An 18712-nucleotide genomic window follows, 5' to 3' on the forward strand; every position below is an offset into this window, starting at 1 on the left:
GGACGATCAAACCACACTATTACATGTTACCCCCGGGTTCAAACCATTTATTGTATATCTATTTGCATGGCACCTTTACAGTATGTTTACGTTAACATATTTAACTTAAGTACTGGTGATAAACGAAAGAAAAAGTGCATAGCATTTCTCAATTTATTACACCCATTTTGAAATCACTGGTGCTCCCTGTAATATGATTGGCTCTAATTGGTGCGATTTATTCACGAATCGCACCATTTTCCCCCTCAAATTGCATCTTTTTCCCGGCCAGTGAGGAGCCTACACTAAAAACAAAACAACCAATTAGATTTCAAGGCGTGTTTAAAGTAAACAATCAAATAGCAGGGAAATAAAAGACAAAGAGTAACATGTGGCAAATTTTGCAATTTTTGTTTCCAAAACTCTTATTTTTCCTCCCAAAAAATGGATGAATTTAATTTCAAACCGGCTCAATACTGCATCAACAAATTATTTGAACTGATTAAGTCCTGTATTTAGGCGATTTCCTAAAAATAAAGTGGTAATTGAACCTAGTGTCGTGCAATTTTGGTCTGAAATCATACATGCGCGCTCGTTCGATTTGAAATCACTCTTATGATTTCAGCCCAAATTGCACTCCACTCAGTTCAATAGCCAGTATAAACAACTGAATGTTTTGAACTACAGATACACGTTTTAATTATATTTTGTTATAACTTTTATTTACATGCCACATCTGCAATCACCTAGCTGGTAAGTTGAATTCAGTTTGTCTCGCGCAATTCTTATTACTAATAATCATGCTCAAGACAATAAATTTTCCTTTAGTACTTAAGATCTCTCTTAAAACTGGACCACGTATGAATTGTTTACTTTTTTCGGACCGCATGTCGACTAAGTGTCATAAAAACAAGATTAGGTTATCACCACGGCGAATCAGAACAACGAAAAATCACTGGAGCCTCAAGAATCTCATGTTCAAAGCAAACATTTGGCATCCAGGACTGGAAAACGCACGTGATCATGTGAAACCAAATTTGCTGAGAAGCTGTAGTGCAGGACGAGGCGTAGCAAAACTCCGATTTTACCAAGGATTACTTCTGAAACCCCCATTGAAAATCGCTTTCGCTTACAATAATACAGTTTCAACCAATGAAATTTACCCTGACATCCATCCATGTGTTTTAAGTTTACTTTTATGCTTTATTTCTAATTTTGAGCTCAACTCGTGCTTACGGTATATTTTTATTGGTAAAGACTTCCATGCTTAACTGTCCCCTCATCCTGCGATCTGCTGATGACAGCTGACGAGGAACATTCGATTCAACAATGCTAACTTTCTCTACTTCCTGGTAGCGACTGAATCTCGTCCAAAACTGCAACCAAAAAAGTTTACGGTGTTTATCTTAGGATCATTATAAGGCCTGACAAAAGCAGAACAGAAGTAAAACAAAGTTTAACACAAGTAATTCAAGAGCTGGTCATACCACGCATAAAATCAGTCAAACCCTTAACGCGAAACCGGTGTGAGCAAGGTTAAACAGAAATTTAGAAATGCAACCCATCCTTGATAATTTTCTCTTAAGTTTCTGGAGAATCCATTCCAACATCACATCCTTCTCTGAGAAATGTAAATTTAGGCGGTAATGCTCGCTTTCCATTCGTTGAGAAAGTACTGGTACCTCATTCCTTTCCTAAAAGTGGGTTAGAATTTTACAATGAATGATTATTTCTTAACTTAAGCTATGTCATTTAGATCATTAACTGCTCCTTATTTCTTATCTCATCTTTTCTGTCTAGCCAAAAGGGAAGGTAACCATCAATATCATCCGTTCCTATAAATAAAGAACTCTCCTGTGGCTCAATATACACTATTGACCCTCTGCACCGGCTGATTACTGATCAGCAAATTGCAATTGTAAATAGCAAAGAATTATCTGCGTGTGTATCAGTGACAGTTAGTGATAGCTATTACTGTTATGTTACTATCCAAACGATTTTACTGATGTGGATGGTATTAGTATAAAATCAGTACCTAAGTTCTTTAATATTTGTATAATTATCATCAGATATCAGTCATAATTGGCTGTTTGTTTGTTTGATTTAACAAATTCTGTCACATAATTATCGATTTCAATGTAAAATATTGACGTACAAAACAAACTGGTTGGTTCAAATAAACGAATGAATAGATAAATGGATTAACATCTTTTTCAAAATTTTTTTTCTCTTTCACGGCCTTCTTTTCGGATTCAAAAGCGGGTGAGTGCGACGAGTTCAGTTTGTTTGTTAAGCTTATGGCGTGTTAGTCAAGTGTTCCAAGGCTATATTAAGCCACTAATTTACTCATCGAAAGTGAATCTTTCTTTTCATGTTCACCGAACATCCTCATCCTAACTGATATAACAGATTGTAAGTAGCCATGTTTGAACTATCATTTATCAGTAGGCAGGATAAAGGGTCGATAAAGACAGGATACTCTTCTCTGTTGATCAGAGGATGTGTGAACAAAGATGTGGCATAGAAATAAAACTTTTTATTGTTACAAAAATTGAATTTCAACCTTTCAGGCTTCTGCCATATACTGGTGGAACTTTTACAATAAAGTTGAAAATTAAAAATTGAAAACGTTAAAATCCTAGTTTGTTTCTTTTAACATTTTCGCACAGTCATCCATTTGAGCAATATAAAAAAATGTGCCTCTCCTTGGCATATAACATGATAAATCCCAGACAGATGTTGAGAGAACACCAATGATGTTTATAAATAAGGAACTGTAAGTTGGGTGATTTATAAGCTTCAAGCCATCAATCTTTTTAACTTGGCGATGTTAGTTCGAAGTCTCCTTGGAAAGTAGAAACTGGGGATATAGACGATAATAATTAAGTATTTTAGTATCCTTTATTGCAAGCTGCAGATAAATGCAGCAAAGGAAGTAAAGAGCATAGGTAGAGTGCATCCTCAGAGACCCAGGGGCTGTGAGTCGATTTCAGGTCAGGGCGGAAGAGCCCCTAGGGACATTGTCTTACAAGACTAGTTCCAAACGGTCGAAGTCGTTCTAAAATGTACAAGAAGCCCAGTGGCTCGCCTTGTTTGTTTGGGCCGTGCGACAAAGCACTGCCCGTGGTGAAAAGTTTCAGTCTCAGCGCACAATGTAAGAGAAATCGATCAGGTTGTCCGCGAAAATATTACCAGAAATTATACTGAATACTAACTAACATACTAACCCTTGCACAGTAGTAAAGTCTTTCACAATATGGCCGAGGTTTCAGAGAACTTTAAGTTCGTAGACGACCTTCAGCAAGCGCTTAGAGAAAGCTTAGCTCTGTTTCCGGTTAGCGAATTAAAATCTGAACAAAAACCGTCGAGAACACTGTGGGAAGGAGAGATGTTTTCGGACAGTTACCGACGGGGTTTGCACTGCCCAAATAAACCATACTTCACTCTGATTGGGCAGACAAGCACAAAGATTTTCTGGCACCAATCAGATGCCAGAACGACTGCGACCCTTTGGAACTAGTCTTGTAAGACAATGTCCCCAGGGGCTCTTCCGCACTGACTTGAAATCGACTCACAGCCCCTGGGTCTCGAAGGATGAGCTAAAGTGATAATATGACTCACAGCCCCTGGGTCTCCGGGGATGAGGTAGAGTGATAATATGACATATTACTCTTTGCGCACAACTTGTTATTTTTAAAGGTTGTATGGCGTGGTCATCTTGGAGTGGCGTCTGCATAGGGTGCAATAGTCAGTACCGGCAAAGAGTCGGTAAGTGACAAGAGGGAGTTTTTTAGAATTTGTGACTCGAAAGTGCAATGGCGGGTTTTCGCCACTGTTTCACAACTTCCAAAAACTATACAGCATTTATAAGCCTCTATTCAATTGGATTAATTCTTATGTTTAGATTGCAGTGATAATTAGGCAGGAACCTTCGGCAGTTATTGCCAATGGATGTTTTCTTTACTAGAAATAAGATGACTTAATCTCCAACCGTTTATTACTTTTAAAATATTAACTGGATAACCTTACTTCTAGAATTTAACTGCTCAAGAACACAGGAATCACGGCCTTGTAAATGTAAGTGGTTTTATATATGAGGAGAAAGTAAAGGATTCATTTGTTGGTAGAAAATGCTGCACAGATATCCTTCAACTGTCCTTTTATTAAACGTCAAACTCCTTGTTTAATATACTTTGGTTTTTGGTAATTTAGATTGGCCACCGAAAAATTATCAAAGTTGACGTTTCAAGCGTTAGCTCTTACAAAGTGCGGTCCAAACGTTAGCTTTGAAAATCTTTACGGTAACCATTTCACATTTTCAACTTAGTCGATAAGACCCAAGGGATTTTGGAAACTTACCCCCCTTTTCTTTGTAAAAAAAAAAAAAACAACATGGCTCGCACTGAATTAAAAACATTTTATTTTTTCGGCAGAGTTTCATTATTACCAATTAGGCGTGATCTGCAAAGCTTGCAACCATGATTTTCATGGGCTTTGATTTTTACGGCAGGGGAGAGCTGAGGAGAGAAAGACAGTCGGTTAAAAAAAAGTAGAGGGGGAGGGGATGGGGATCAAGTTTTATATAAATTATAATTTTCCTTTCAAAATTAAAAAGGTCCTCCTGAAATAAATTCTCGACGAGAGAAGTCTGTCAAATTACATTCAACACTTCAAATTGAATGCTTCGTGGGGGGTTTTCCTAAACCAGAGGTGAAGTGGACAAAAGATGGAAAGTTACTTGATACCAGGAACATGCTCACGATTAATCAAGTGAGTTATGGAGATGCTGGTCAATACACATGCAGCGCTAAAAACAGTGAAGGGAAAAATAAAGCAGCTTTTCATATAACAGTCACAGGTAAATGTTGACTTCTTTATTTTCGTTCCGTTGCTCTTCTCATTTTCTGTTGTTCTTTTCAAACTTTCCTTTTTTTAACTGTGCTTGTTAATTCTATGCCCAGATCCTCCTAAAATCAATCCTGAGCTGAAGAATGAATCGGTTACATATAATACATCGCTTCAATTCATATGCTCTCTAAGCGGTTTCCCTACACCGGAGATACTCTGGACTAAGGATGGGCAGAACCTTGGTAAAAACAACACTCTCACGATTAATCGAGTGAGTTATGGAGATACGGGTCAATACACATGCAGCGCTAAAAACAGTGGAGGGAACAGTGAAGTAGCTTTTCATATTACAGTCACAGGTAAACGTTGACATACTTTTGTTTCCTTCAGTTGCTCTTCTCATTTTCTAGGGTCTTTTTTCCTTTTTTTGTATACTTTCACCTTTTTTGATTTGTACTTTTGAATTCTATGCCCAGGTCCGCCTGAAATTAATCCTGAGCTCAAGAATCGGTCAGTTACATATAGATCACCGCTTCAGTTCAATTGCTCTTTAAGCGGTTTCCCTACACCGGAGATACTCTGGACTAAGGATGGGGAGAATCTTGGTAACAACAACACTCTCACGATAAATCGAGTGAGTTATGGAGATGCTGGTCAATACACATGCAGCGCTAACAACAGTGGAGGGAACAGTGAAGTAGCTTTTCATATTACAGTCACAGGTAAACGTTGACATACTTTTGTTTCCTTCAGTTGCTCTTCTCATTTTCTAGGGTTTTTTTTTTTTTCATACTCTCACCTTTTTTGAATTTTACTTTTGAATTCTTTGCCCAGGTCCGCCTGAAATTAATCCTGAGCTCAAGAATCGGTCAGTTACATATAAATCACCACTTCAGTTCAATTGCTCCCTAAGTGGTTTCCCTACACCCGAGATACTCTGGACTAAGGATGGGGAGAATCTTGGTAACAACAACACTCTCACGATAAATCGGGTGAGTTATGGCGATGCTGGTCAATACACATGCAGCGCTAACAACAGTGGAGGGAACAGTGAAGTAGCTTTTCATATTACAGTCACAGGTAAACGTTGACTTAACTTTGGTTCCTTCAGTTGCTCTTCTCATTTTCTAGGGGTTTTTTCCTTTCTTTCATATTTTCCCCTATTTGAATTGTACTTTGAAATTCTATGCCCAGGTCCTCCTGAAATTAATACTGAGCTCAAGAATCAGTCGGTTACATATAAGACATCGCTTCAGTTCAATTGCTCTCTAAGCGGTTTCCCTACACCGGAGATACTCTGGACTAAGGATGGGGAGAATATTGGTAACAAAAACACTCTCACGATTAATCGAGTGAGTTACGGCGATGCTGGTCAATACACATGCAGCGCTAAAAACAGTGAAGGGAAAAATGAAGCAGCTTTTCATATCACAGTCACAGGTAAATGTTGACATACTTTGTTTCCTTTGGTTGCTCTTCTCGTTTTCTGTTGTTCTTTTCAAACTTTCCCCTTTTTTGAATTGTGCTTGTTAATTCTATGCCCAGGTCCTCCTGAAATCAATCCTGAGCTCAAGAATCAGTCGGTTACATATAAAACATCGCTTCAGTTCAATTGCTCTCTAAGCGGTTTCCCTACACCGGAGATACTCTGGACTAAGGATGGGGAGAATCTTGGTAACAACAACACTCTCACAATCAATCCAGTGAGTTATGGAGATGCTGGTCAATATACCTGCAGCGCTAACAACAGTGAAGGGAACAATGAAGCAGCTTTTGATATTACCGTCACAGGTAAACGTTGACATACTTTTGTTTCCTTCAATTGCTCTTCTTATTTTCTAAGGTTTTTTTTTCTTTTTTTTTTTTTTCATACTTTCACCTTTTTTGATTTGTACTTTTGAATTCTATGCCCAGGTCGGCCTGAAATTAATCCTGAGCTCAAGAATCGGTCAGTTACATATAAATCATCGCTTCAGTTCAATTGCTCTCTAAGCGGTTTCCCTATACCGGAGATACTCTGGACTAAGGATGGGGAGAATCTTGGTAACAACAACACTCTCACGATTCGTCAAGCGAGATTGGAAGACTCTGGTCAATACACATGCAGCGCCAAAAACAGCGAAGGAAGCAAAAACTCAACTTTCTGGATCGAGGTGGCGGGAGGTACGGTTCTTATTTACACATAGAAAGAACTGAAGTCGATAATCAGTTTAGATCTTTGGTTAGAAAAAATCGATTCTCTGGTACCAAATCAAATTTTAGGACTTGAAACCACAGAAGTTCAAAACTGATTAAAAGTAATAAAAAAGCACTAAATTGATGATAGCATTTAAAGAGCGAGTACATGCCAACATATTTATCAAATGTTAATGAACCTCTTGTTCAGACATATGTAATTAATTTTTGCGCAGTTTAAACTGATTGCTTTTTGGAGCGTCGAGCAATTTTGACTTTATAGATATCATCATATTTTGTCACGGCATTTATTATAAAATTCCGTCTAAATTTTTTAATTACCTTTTTGTCTGCTTCTTAAGTACCAATGGCTGACAAGTCAGGATTTCATGTACATTTTTAGAAGTGCAAAAATGTCAAAGTGGCTATCAGCGCAATATTATCTAAGTATTTATAATTGAAGTTGGAAAGCGATTTTGGATAAACTTCCATGTAAACTTTTCATTGAATTCAAATTTGAAAATCAGCGACCAGAACTGCAAAGAAATACACGAAAATAATTCCGCTGTTAGGTCGTTATGAACTTGTACTCTTGCTACAACGGACGATCTGACTGTTTGAAATGACAGATTTAACGTAATGTTTTCATGGAATGCAAACCTTGTGACCATTATTATCTGGCTATTCTTCAAAGTAAATGTGTAGTTTGAACTTAGAGAAGCTGGTACTCTTTGAACATGGTAGCACGGGGTGTTGATATTACACCTAACAAAAAGAAAGAAGAAATTAATAAGTAGGTAAATAAATTCCTACCTCCTGGGCTGCTGCTAGCATAGGAAATCTTTTAAGGAAAGAAAAGAATGTTCTGATGTCGCGTTGGGCTGACTTATACCTTCCTATATCAAAAGTGAAGAAAACTGATTGCAAAATAAACTTGGATTAAAACTAGGCTTGGCAATAACGAAGTTTGCTTTTATTTTGAAAATAGATAATTTAGAGTTGGATTAGAGAGGGAGGGAAGGGGTTTAAAATAGACGATACGGCCCTTTGTTAAGCTTCTTGATCTTTTGCCTCAAGTCTCTCCCAAGATCATTCAGCCTCTGTTACGCCAATCTGTTACCGAAGGATACCCTGTAAACCTTAGTTGCGTAGCCTCAGGTATTCCAACACCAACCTTGGTCTGGACTTTTAATAATGGTGACCTGCCATCTGGTATCAATCAAACCGGTCACGAAGGAGAATCATTCATAGCATCACCAAGTGTCATGAAAAGGATGAATGGGACTTACAAGTGTACAGCAAAAAACAAAGCAAACACAACCAGTTCCTCAGCAACTCTGCGTGTTTATGGTAAGTTCAGTTGTAATGATATTGGTGATGATGATGATGATGAAGACGACGATGATGACGTTAATAATGACGATGATGATGATAACGATGAAAAAGAGAAATAGGGAGAGAAGAGATTAAGACAGAAAGATAAACTTGTACGTCCAAGGTCAATAACAACAGAGAAAAGGGGTAGCGCGAAGAGAATATAGGCAAACTCGACCCATTTGTATAGAAGGCAGATCACGCTATCTAACGGTTAAATATTTATCTTGTCAATGTGTGATAGTAAAACGTAAAGCGTTCTCCACCAGATAGAGTTTTATCCAGTAGCTAGTGTTATCCACCTTTCGAGCAACCGGGGCCTGAACTTCCAAAAAACTGGGTAGGAAAGAAACACTTAGGAAAAAGGACAGGTGATGGCGCTATAGAGAGTTGCTTGATTTGAAATACTTGACGATATGCAATGTACTTTCAAGCTGGACAAATCTGAAGAAGAGACTTCCGAGACGGAGAGATCCAGAATCTTAGAAGAAAGCATAAAGTAAGCGAGACGCAAAAGCCAAAGTTACTTACGACACACAATTATATTCTCTACACTGAACAACAAAACTAAAGCAGAGGAAACTACTTAAAGCGAATACGCTTCTATCCGTGACCGAAATCGTTGGTCAAATAGCGATCAAGCATTCGAAAGAATTCCCTCGCATCTTCAATTCTCTTAGATCTCTCCACAAAGTTGATTTATGGCTTTTTAACTCATTCGCAACATATTCGAAGCATTCCTGGAGAAGGTCATATTTTTTGGTTCGTTTTCAATGTTTGTGTTTGTGTTTGTTTTTTGGGGTGTTTATAATATAGTTGTAGTTTAATGTTTAATGTTTAACCAGCATACTAATGAATTGCCCCTTTTTCAACGCAGGAAAAGCCTCTGCTCTAGTTTTTCCAGAGAAATACATAACACTCACAAAAGGAGATACCCTCAAATTGATCTGCATAGTCAACGAAGAAACAATCAGCATTATGTGGAAGAAAGATGGAGACCTAATAACAGAAAAAGCAGTTATAGAGACACGATTAGATGAGGAAAATAGTAAACTTGATATAACTAAGGTTGTGGAAGAGGACAGTGGTGAATATTCTTGTGAAGCACGTAACAAGCTAAGAACTGTGGCTCGCTCTGTTGTGACAGTAAATGTAAAAGGTAAGCTGTTTAAGAAACCACATATAATTTCAGTAATCAACTATGTAAGGTCATTATTATAAAATACACGTCCACCTCTTATGTTCCTCACAAGCTTTTCCAGTGGTTTTTTGGTCTTCTGGGAACTAGAAATTTTAAATGAATTAAATTTGAAAGAAATTTAAAAAACTGTTTCAAAACGAGTTTCAAACAGTAGCAGCATGTTATACATATTCTATAATTCTTTCACCAATCTTTCTCTGTCTATCTGCCTGTTTTTTGTAACTTAACACATCTGCGTCTGTTTTTCCATGAGTTATTCCCCGTCACCCAACGCAAGCAATGAACAACGTAAATTGTTGGAACAAAAAAAAGTTAGCTCTCTATCTGGATAGTTGGTGATATCAATTTTTTGCCGACCAGCAAATTACTTTCCTATTAAGCTTCTTCTATTATTGTGTTTCAGGAAATTCAGAAGCTCCTTCCAGCAGCTCACTGGAGTGGTACTACATTGCGGGACCTTTGGCTGCTGTCGTTTTTCTACTGGCGTTCATTTCATACATTAAAAAACGCCGTGCTACAGGTAAAATGTTACCATACGAAAATAAAATGTCTTCATATGGCAGATTGTGGCTTTTAATACGTCAGTGTCTTGGAGCACGAAGGAGCTATTTTAAGAAGGTCATATTCTGCATTTCCAGCACTGATTTTGAAGGTCCCTCTACAGTCCCGGCAAAGCCCATTACTAATCAAATTACAAAAATGTTGCAAATTATATGAAACTAATTACCATGATAATCCACCTTATTCCTTCTCTCATTGTTTGACTACAGATTCAAATATAAGTCACACGTGGTTTCTGAGTCGCAAGCTTCAACTTAGTTAATGATGTCATTCTTACTCACAACTAAACGATTTCTTTCATCTCTTTCCACATACCTTTTGATGATAGCCCCACCCGAGGTGCCACCTAGGCTGAAGTAAGTAAATTCTCTCTTTTTTAATGCTCATTGTTTGAACGTGTAGTTGTATTCGAAATTTCTAACTCTTGAATAAGTCTCAGGTGAGTAGCGATAATCGCCACTGTTGAGAAAATAAGTCTCTTTTTCAGTTTGGACCGATTATATTCACAATCAAGAGCACATGGGCCAAAATAAAAGATTTTCCTTTCGAAGCAGCCGCAGATTTCGAAGCAGTTCTTATCAAATGGCAGTCAACTATTTCCCGACGTTCTTTCTGTTTTGAATTCCTCCGTCCTTCACTTGTTTTGACACCTTGTTTAGTATTTTTTGTTGTTGTTACCAGTATGCTGGGTTGTGGGTGGCATACTTGTAAAGAAGAAGAGAAGCTTTGACCCTTCGTCACTCTTTGTTACGGAAACTACAGTTGAAACACACTCGGAGTCTTGTAGAACGATTTAAAATACCACTCGATATATCGATTGTAGACAATACTTCGGATGGTTTTGGTTAGTATTTCATTTCTCGCGTAGGAGGCACGATATTTATATGACGTAAAATGCCGAATAACACAGTCGGCGCTAGATTATCTTCAAGCGAGGTTTATTCAATCTTTATTCAATTTTTTTTCAATAAAATCTCCTCCCTGGGTCGATGCGTCGAAAAAACGGGTTCAGTAGATTAGCATCCAAATTTCACCTATTTCAATAATTTTTCATTGGCAAGTGATAATTTTCTGAAGCACCCGGAAATGAAATGAAAAGAAAAAAAATTTAAATTGAAGATATAGAGGATATCTTTACCACGTTATGTTAAACCAGATTCAAAGAAGGAAAAGATAGATAGGTAACACAGATAGTTAAAATCCTGTTTTCATCTGCAATTATTCAGTGAAGGGGAAGATGAAGTTGAGATGGATCAGCGGAACGCAAACACAGACGGATGGGAGATTGCAGTTGACCGCCTGATCCTTCGCGAGCATATTGGCAAAGGGGCATTCGGTTCAGTGTGGCGAGCGCTACTGGGTCGTTCCCGTGGCAGACCTGGAAATCGCACAGTTGCTGCGAAATGCTACCTACGTAAGTACTTTTTCAGATCTTTCTTTCATATAAAGCTTGATTGAACTATCCTTTATTAATTTTTTGAGTAATTTATCTCAATAAAGAGTATTTCTCTTAGAACATGCTTTATTAACCTACCTAATACATAACATGGATAGCTTAAAAACTATGCGCTGTTCAAATGATTTATCAGCTGGCATGTCAAATTAATTGTTAGCGGATGGTTCCCGAGGGGACCAGTTGTTAAATCTTTTGTCATACAACGCTACTAAAATAGAACAGAACACGGATATCATTTGGAGTATAAGAAGCTGTGGAGAGAAATGAAAATTTATCGATTAAATTGCATTCAAGTGTATAAAAGCGGAAAATACTACAATACTAAAAATGTCACTCTGTCGTATATTTTGCAAAGTTGCCCGCTGTCGTATATTTTGCAAAGTTGCCCGCTTAGAAACTTTTAGTGGGAAATAATGTCATGAGACCTCAAAGAAACCTTGAGAGGGTGAGTCTAGCGGAAAAAACTCGGAGCCATTTGCCAGTCTAGTGGTGGTAGTATGATCTTCTTGCGCTGGACAAGCTGAAAATCACAATGCAGTAGAACCTCTGTTAAGCGGTCACCTTGTAATAAGCGGTCAGTTTTGAAAGTCCCGAAACTTTCCTCCTTTACTTATAGTACTTTTTATATCAAGCGGTTGTGGTCACCTTTTTCTAAGTCCCAACAGCCTATTTGTAATGTTCCCCACCTTTATCGAACGGTCACTAAAGCGGAAGTACTCAAATAAAATTAAGAATAACCTTTCAAGTAAAATTTAATCCATGTTTATCTCCCGAAATCAATGTTAGGAATATTTTTTAGCGAGGTTGTGTATGTTAAGTGGTCCGTGATGGCATAGAGTGGCATTTTTTAAACTTTTATCAATAGTAGCCCTATTCCGTGGATCCTATATTAAACGGTCAACCATCCCCGCGCGTGACCGCTAAATACAGGTTCGAGTGTAACAAACTTACAGAGTCAAATGAATTTTTAATAACTCTGGGAATGCTTACGAATTATTGTAGCTTTTAGTAAGATAAAATCAAGGATTATCTAATTTATCACCTGTAGGAAACAAGAAGGCGCAAACAGAGCATGTATTTAAAAAAAACTGTCTCAAATATATGTTCGACCGACTATTAGGTATTATAACAGATGGAATTTCTTGGCTTAATTGCCTTTCTACTTTTGTAAGTTATCTGTAAACAATTGCACGGTTCAATGGGCTTACCTAGTTAACAACAATGCTCGAGATGCGCAGCGTTTTCTTAGCAAATATTTTTTTCAAGGAGGATGAATCTATTTTGGAAATTTCTTGTTCAATAAATTGAAAAATACGGCTAACTGACATTTTTGTGGCAAGTATGGATTATATGGAGTTTAGTAAACTAATTTTTTTTTTATGTAGACCAAATGCCTTATAATTTGCGCTGGTAAGATAACACCAAGCATACAACAATTCCAGATGTGGATGTTTACCACATAATTAATTGTGTCTCTCTTGACATGGAAAGTTTGTTTGTTTATCTAATTTTTGTGTGGTTTCCTAGCAATCTCCGGAGAGAAAGGAAGGAAGGCCCTGCTGAGAGAGATCGAGTTATTAAAACTCTTTGGAAGGGAGGGCCATGAAAATGTTGTTAAGTTCACTGGTTGTGTCACAGTTGGAGGTAATCAGCTATTGTTATGATTATAATCAGCTAATTCCCAGCAACGATTGAGACATCTCTGAGTTCAACCACTGGTACAATTATTTCTATCAGTATTCTTAGTCCTTGCTAAGATGGTGTACTAATTCAATGATTATTTTCAATTTTTTGACTGTTTGAAATGAATTTACTTCGCATTGTATGAGGGGCATTTTACTTGGAAGATGTTAGCTCTAAAACCTACATGCTAATTGTGATAAAAACTTCAACTTACGATGGCAAGTCTTTGTCTATTTATCTGCCATCTCTGTTTTTTTTCTGTCTGTCTGTCTGTCTATAGATTTCTATCGGCAGTATGTGTCCATCTATTTTCTATCTGTGTGTTTTCTTCTTTCACTTTCCCTCTCTGTATATACTTTGATTCATTACAGATATAACCTAAGGTATAACTAGATAAAGCATGTACAATTCAAACACGTTTTGGAACTTCTGCACTGCTTGCCGTAAAATAATTTTCTAGGTGTTCCCTTTTAGCTCAGCCAATACTTATCATGGAGTACCTGTGGCGAGGTGACTTGCTGGGTTATCTCAGAAAATCCAGGGGGGTTTTCGACCAATATCATCATGGGGTCGGAGGGGTCGACCACTTGACAACATATGACATGGTGCTGTTTGCTAAACAAATCGCACATGGTATGACTTTCCTCGCATCCAGAGGGGTAAGTGCTCAAACTCTCTCTGGTCAGCATGTGTTCCTGCATGTGATAAAATGGCATGACTTGCAAATTGTCAAAGTAATACTCCATACGGCTAAAAATATCCAGCACATTAGAGTCACTATTTCACCGAGAAATGGTCTGACATTAGCATGATGTTAAACTTTCCACCTACATTTTACTGTTTTTATGTAGTTTATAAAAGTCCCTTTTAGCAGATCATATAATTATTTGTTTTCGATTTCAGATAATTCATCGCGATCTTGCAGCTCGTAACATCCTTCTTGATGAGCATCGTGTCTGCAAGTTGACTGACTTTGGGCTCTCTTATCAGGATTTCAAATACGGCCCAGGAAATGCCAAGAAGGTAATTTTCAGAATTTTTTCATCATTTAGTCAATTGGTTTTGGGGCTGCTGGTATGGAAGATAAAAATGTGAAGAATTAAAATATTACTGTCCTTACAAACCTTTCTTTTCAGTTATACAGTCTTACTGCAAAATATATTTCCCTTTAATGGGAAGCCATTCTAAGCGTATCGAAGCTTTCACTGAAAAAAAAAATTGTACCTAGGGAGTGAACACATGAAATAAAAAAGCCGGAAGAGATATTGTTCTCTGAATAACAAAGATACAAACTCGAAGGGCAAAGTAACACAGGAAATTTAAAGCAAAAAGAGTGTGTGAATTGTTTTCATAGAATTTGTACAAAGGTGTCTACTGCTGTTGACTTTATCGTGAATCCTCACAGCACGGTTTTAATCTTATATGCAAATTATTTTAGGAGCTGTATACAAGCCTCTTTAGATTTCAGATGTTTATAATATTTTGGTTACTCATCCAGGGATGTATCCCAATCAAATGGACTGCACCCGAGATTCTCTTTGGACATGTGGAACAGCTGTCAACCAAAAGCGATGTGTACGTACTGTATTTGTTATTATCCACATATATTCCATAAGTGAATATTTTTAACGATTCTACCTTAACGTAGCGAGAGAAACTAGAATATTCAGTGTTCTATTGATTAGAGTGTCATTAGGAAACGTCAAGCTGAGGAACAGCTGAGGTTACAGCTGTAGTATGAGACTTTATATGAATATTAATTTTAACGAGCAATATCCACAATCTGTTAAGGACAAGAAAAGACGGATGAAAGGATGAGTGGATAATCAAACTAAAAAATATGGCGTTTTCTCTTATGGAGGTTGCTTATATCTTGATGGCATGTTTCTAAACATCCCAAGTATCTGAGTAATTATTATCTTTCTAACCCAGTTGAGATATATCGTCATCCTTCCATTTCTTTGACAGGTGGTCCTACGGCATCGTCTTGTATGAAATCTTCACTGTTGGTACTTAACTTATTTGTTACTTTATATTCAGGAAATATACCTGCCTAAATTGCACGCATAATTGCTAACTGATGAATGATACCGAGCGGACAAAAGAGCATTGTACAATAGAGAAGTAGAAGCAACACTCAATGTCGCTGATAAATAAAATTATGACGATACATAACAACTTGAAATAAAGCTTAAGTTTAAAGAGAACTGAAAGTATTTAGTACATTATTGAAAAACCTCAAATCCATCGCTACACTTAAATTTGTTTTTTTACAGTACTCTTTCATCTGATGTAAGACGAAATGAATTTCAGCAACTAATTGCCGTTTTGACAGAAGAATCATTTCGATCGTGCTGAGAGGAATGAAAGTGATTACAACAAAAAAGTGTGCTTTTTTGGCCAACAGAAAAAAAAAACATTATTTTTCCACAGGAGGCATTCCTTACGAAGGATGGTCTCAATCCACGACAATGAAAAAAATCGAAGAAGGTTATCGTCTACCAAAGCCTGAACATATCGACGACAGTTTGTAAGTGTTGCTTCCTCTGTGTGGATGTCGTATAAGTCAAAAGCAACATCTATTGCTGCTGTGGTCAGGTGTTTTTGATACACTCGCTCTGAATAAGTAGCCTTCCTAAGAAATTAATTTTATCTAGTCACTACAAAAATTAAAATGAAAAGTTGTTGAGTCAAATAAAGAATACGGTGGGTTTTTCATCACAGAATTCGTTTGAGCTGCAATGAAATGAGATAAACTTAGCATTTCAGTTATTTTTGCAACTAGTTGTTGTTTCTCAACTTCGCTACTTGTAATATTAATGCCTACCGCAGAATTACTGTGATCATATGTCCCTGTGTTTTTCTATAGATACGCGGTTATGTTAAACTGCTGGAAATACGAAAGCGCCAGCCGGCCACACTTTGTGAAGCTCTACCAAACAATGGATACATATATTAAAACAAAGGTTTGCTATATATATCAGGATATACTTCAGAAATTGAAATTGGTATCCTACCAAGTCAATTGCAAATTTCTTTTCACGTCAATGTGATGTCAAAACGCATTAACTACCCAACCGCTAACAATTTGTGAATTCAGTTTCATCATGAACCAATGTTACTTTTAAACATATGCAAGTGTGGTTACGTCATGTCAGTCTGGATCATCCTTATTTCCCTCTGTTGTCTACACACAAGAAAGAACGGAACAGATCTTAAAATAACACTTTTGGAAAACTTTGACATAAAGGAAGACCTTACCTGACTTTTATTCTTATCAATTCATGCAAGTACTAATGGTTCTTGTCTTTATGATTGATATCTGATCTGCTCTTTTTTTTTCTTTTTAGTGACTCATTTTTGGAATTTCTTTGTTGAATTTTTGAAATTCATTCGTTCAAGCTGTTTTAACTCATGCAGTTCTTGATTACCTTCTGATCTTTTTCATAGACATATGTAGATATCTTTGACGATGACAAGTATGATCAGGATAAGTACAACTTTGTCGATGACCGTGGAGCTGTTGCAAACCCAGAAGATGCAGGACCGGACGAACTAGGAGCAGCTGCAGCAAATCCCATCGGTGAAGTGGGTGAACACGGTGCTACGGCACATCCCTTTCTAGTTGCAGTGGACGATGATGCTACAGCTTTCCCTCTTGGAATTAACGTAGGAGACGAAGGAGCACCTGCAACAGATCCCGACCGTGAAGTGGATGAACACGGTGCTACGGCACATCCCTTTCTGGTTGCAGTGGACGATGATGCTACAGCTTTTCCTCTTGGAATTAACGTAGGAGACGAAGGAGCACCTGCAACATATCCCGACCGTGATATGGGTGAATACCGTGCTACGGCACATCCCTTTGTGATTGCAATAAACGATGGTGCTCAAGCTTTCCCTTTCGCTATTAACGTACCAGAGAAAGGGGCAGCTGCAGCAAATCTTTCCAATAAAGTGGGTAAGCACGATGCCGCTGCACATCCCTTTGTGGTTGCAATTGACGATGGTGCTACAGCTTTCCCTTTCGCTATTAACGTACCAGAGGAAGGAGCAGCTGCAGCATATCCTGCCCATGAAGTGGGTAAGCACGGTGCTACTGCACATCCCTTTGTGGTTGCAATTGACGATGGTGCTACAGCTTTTCCCCTCGCTATTAACTTACAAGACAAAGGGGCAGCTGCAGGAAATCTCGCCCTTGAAGTGGGTAAGCACGGTGCTACCGCACATCCCTCTATGGTTGGAATTGACGATGGTGCTACAGCTTTCCCTCTCGGAATCAAAGTAGAAGAAGAAGGTTGCGCAGCATACCCTTTTGAGAGTGATAAGAAAGATATGGATGCTCAAGCGTACCCTTTGGAGAGTGATACTTTACCATATCTTAGCGAGAACGAGGAAGAAGATGTTGATGACTCCGAGTGCCCTCTTGCGATTGAGGAAGAAGAAATTGATCCTTTACCATCCTCCCTGGTGATGGACGAAGACGGTCTAGCTACTTCAGCATGTCCCCTTGTGACTGACGAAGAAAATTCTGATTCTCTAGCATGCCCCCTTGTGGCTGAGGAAGAAGATTCCAATAACTCAGCATGCTCCCCTGTACTTGGGGAAGAAGATTTGGAAGCCACAGAATGCCTTTCTGTTATTGAAAAAGAAGATCCTACCTCTTTCGCACGCTCCGCTAATGAGGCGAAGAAACCCGATGCCTCACCATTCCCTTGTGTGATCGAAGAGGAAGATCTTGATTCTTTAGAATACAATCCTCTGATCGAAAAAGAAGGCCTCAGTGATTTCGTCTTCCCACCAGAAAATCAAACCAATGACGAAGAAGGTGTAACAAGTGAACCTGAAAATACCGTTGGTTATGAAGGTGCTGTAGCAGTTCAATCTGAAAAGGAGGCAGTAGAAGAAGAACCCAAGACTTGCCAACTAGAGTACACGAAGGATGAACAAGACGATCTTGGAAACTATATGGACGACCAAAGTGATGCTGTTGACCTTTTTGACGGAGACGCTGGCTTACAAGAGTATGATGGTAATCAACTTACTGCTGCGGATATAGACGAAACTGGAAGTGACGAAGACGAGGAGTCATCTGAAGCAACTCCTCTTGAGTAGGACTGAGGCTTAATAGCAGAATTGCTGAACCTCTAAGGTTGTAGTCTTATAACACTCTGTGGTAATTTGTAGTTTATATTTCGAGAATTTCAGCCTCAATATTTCATAGTTTTTGATTTTAAGACGTAGGTTTTTTCGTACTTTTACTTTAGTAATGCTTTGGTAGTGATGATAACCATTTTCATAGTTTATAAATGGAGGTTAAGTGGAATTTCCTTCAAAGAAAAAACTTGTTTATTTACTTTACTTTTGCATTTCTTAGTTTACCGTTTATTCACTTGGTGCAATTGTCAGTGCTTTGTTGATGTTATTGACTGTAG

The 18712-nt window shown here is 38.0% G+C and overlaps 1 protein-coding gene across 1 annotated transcript; it reads left to right on the top strand.

The window, feature by feature from the left end:
• Positions 1–3683: 3683 nt before the first annotated feature.
• Positions 3684–18712, top strand: LOC131772237 (fibroblast growth factor receptor 2-like). Its single transcript, XM_066173887.1, has 17 exons — positions 3684–3747; positions 4015–4056; positions 6022–6208; positions 6929–6990; positions 8080–8352; positions 9254–9535; positions 9981–10097; positions 10467–10494; positions 11365–11552; positions 13122–13238; positions 13752–13936; positions 14181–14300; positions 14776–14852; positions 15246–15286; positions 15711–15807; positions 16147–16243; positions 16728–18712. The coding sequence occupies exons 1-17, from the start codon at positions 3684–3686 to the stop codon at positions 18390–18392; spliced, it is 3642 nt and encodes a 1213-aa protein (XP_066029984.1). The 3' UTR covers positions 18393–18712.

Source organism: Pocillopora verrucosa, chromosome 11, assembly GCF_036669915.1.
Source record: "Pocillopora verrucosa isolate sample1 chromosome 11, ASM3666991v2, whole genome shotgun sequence".
Taxonomy (NCBI): Eukaryota; Metazoa; Cnidaria; class Anthozoa; order Scleractinia; family Pocilloporidae; genus Pocillopora; species Pocillopora verrucosa.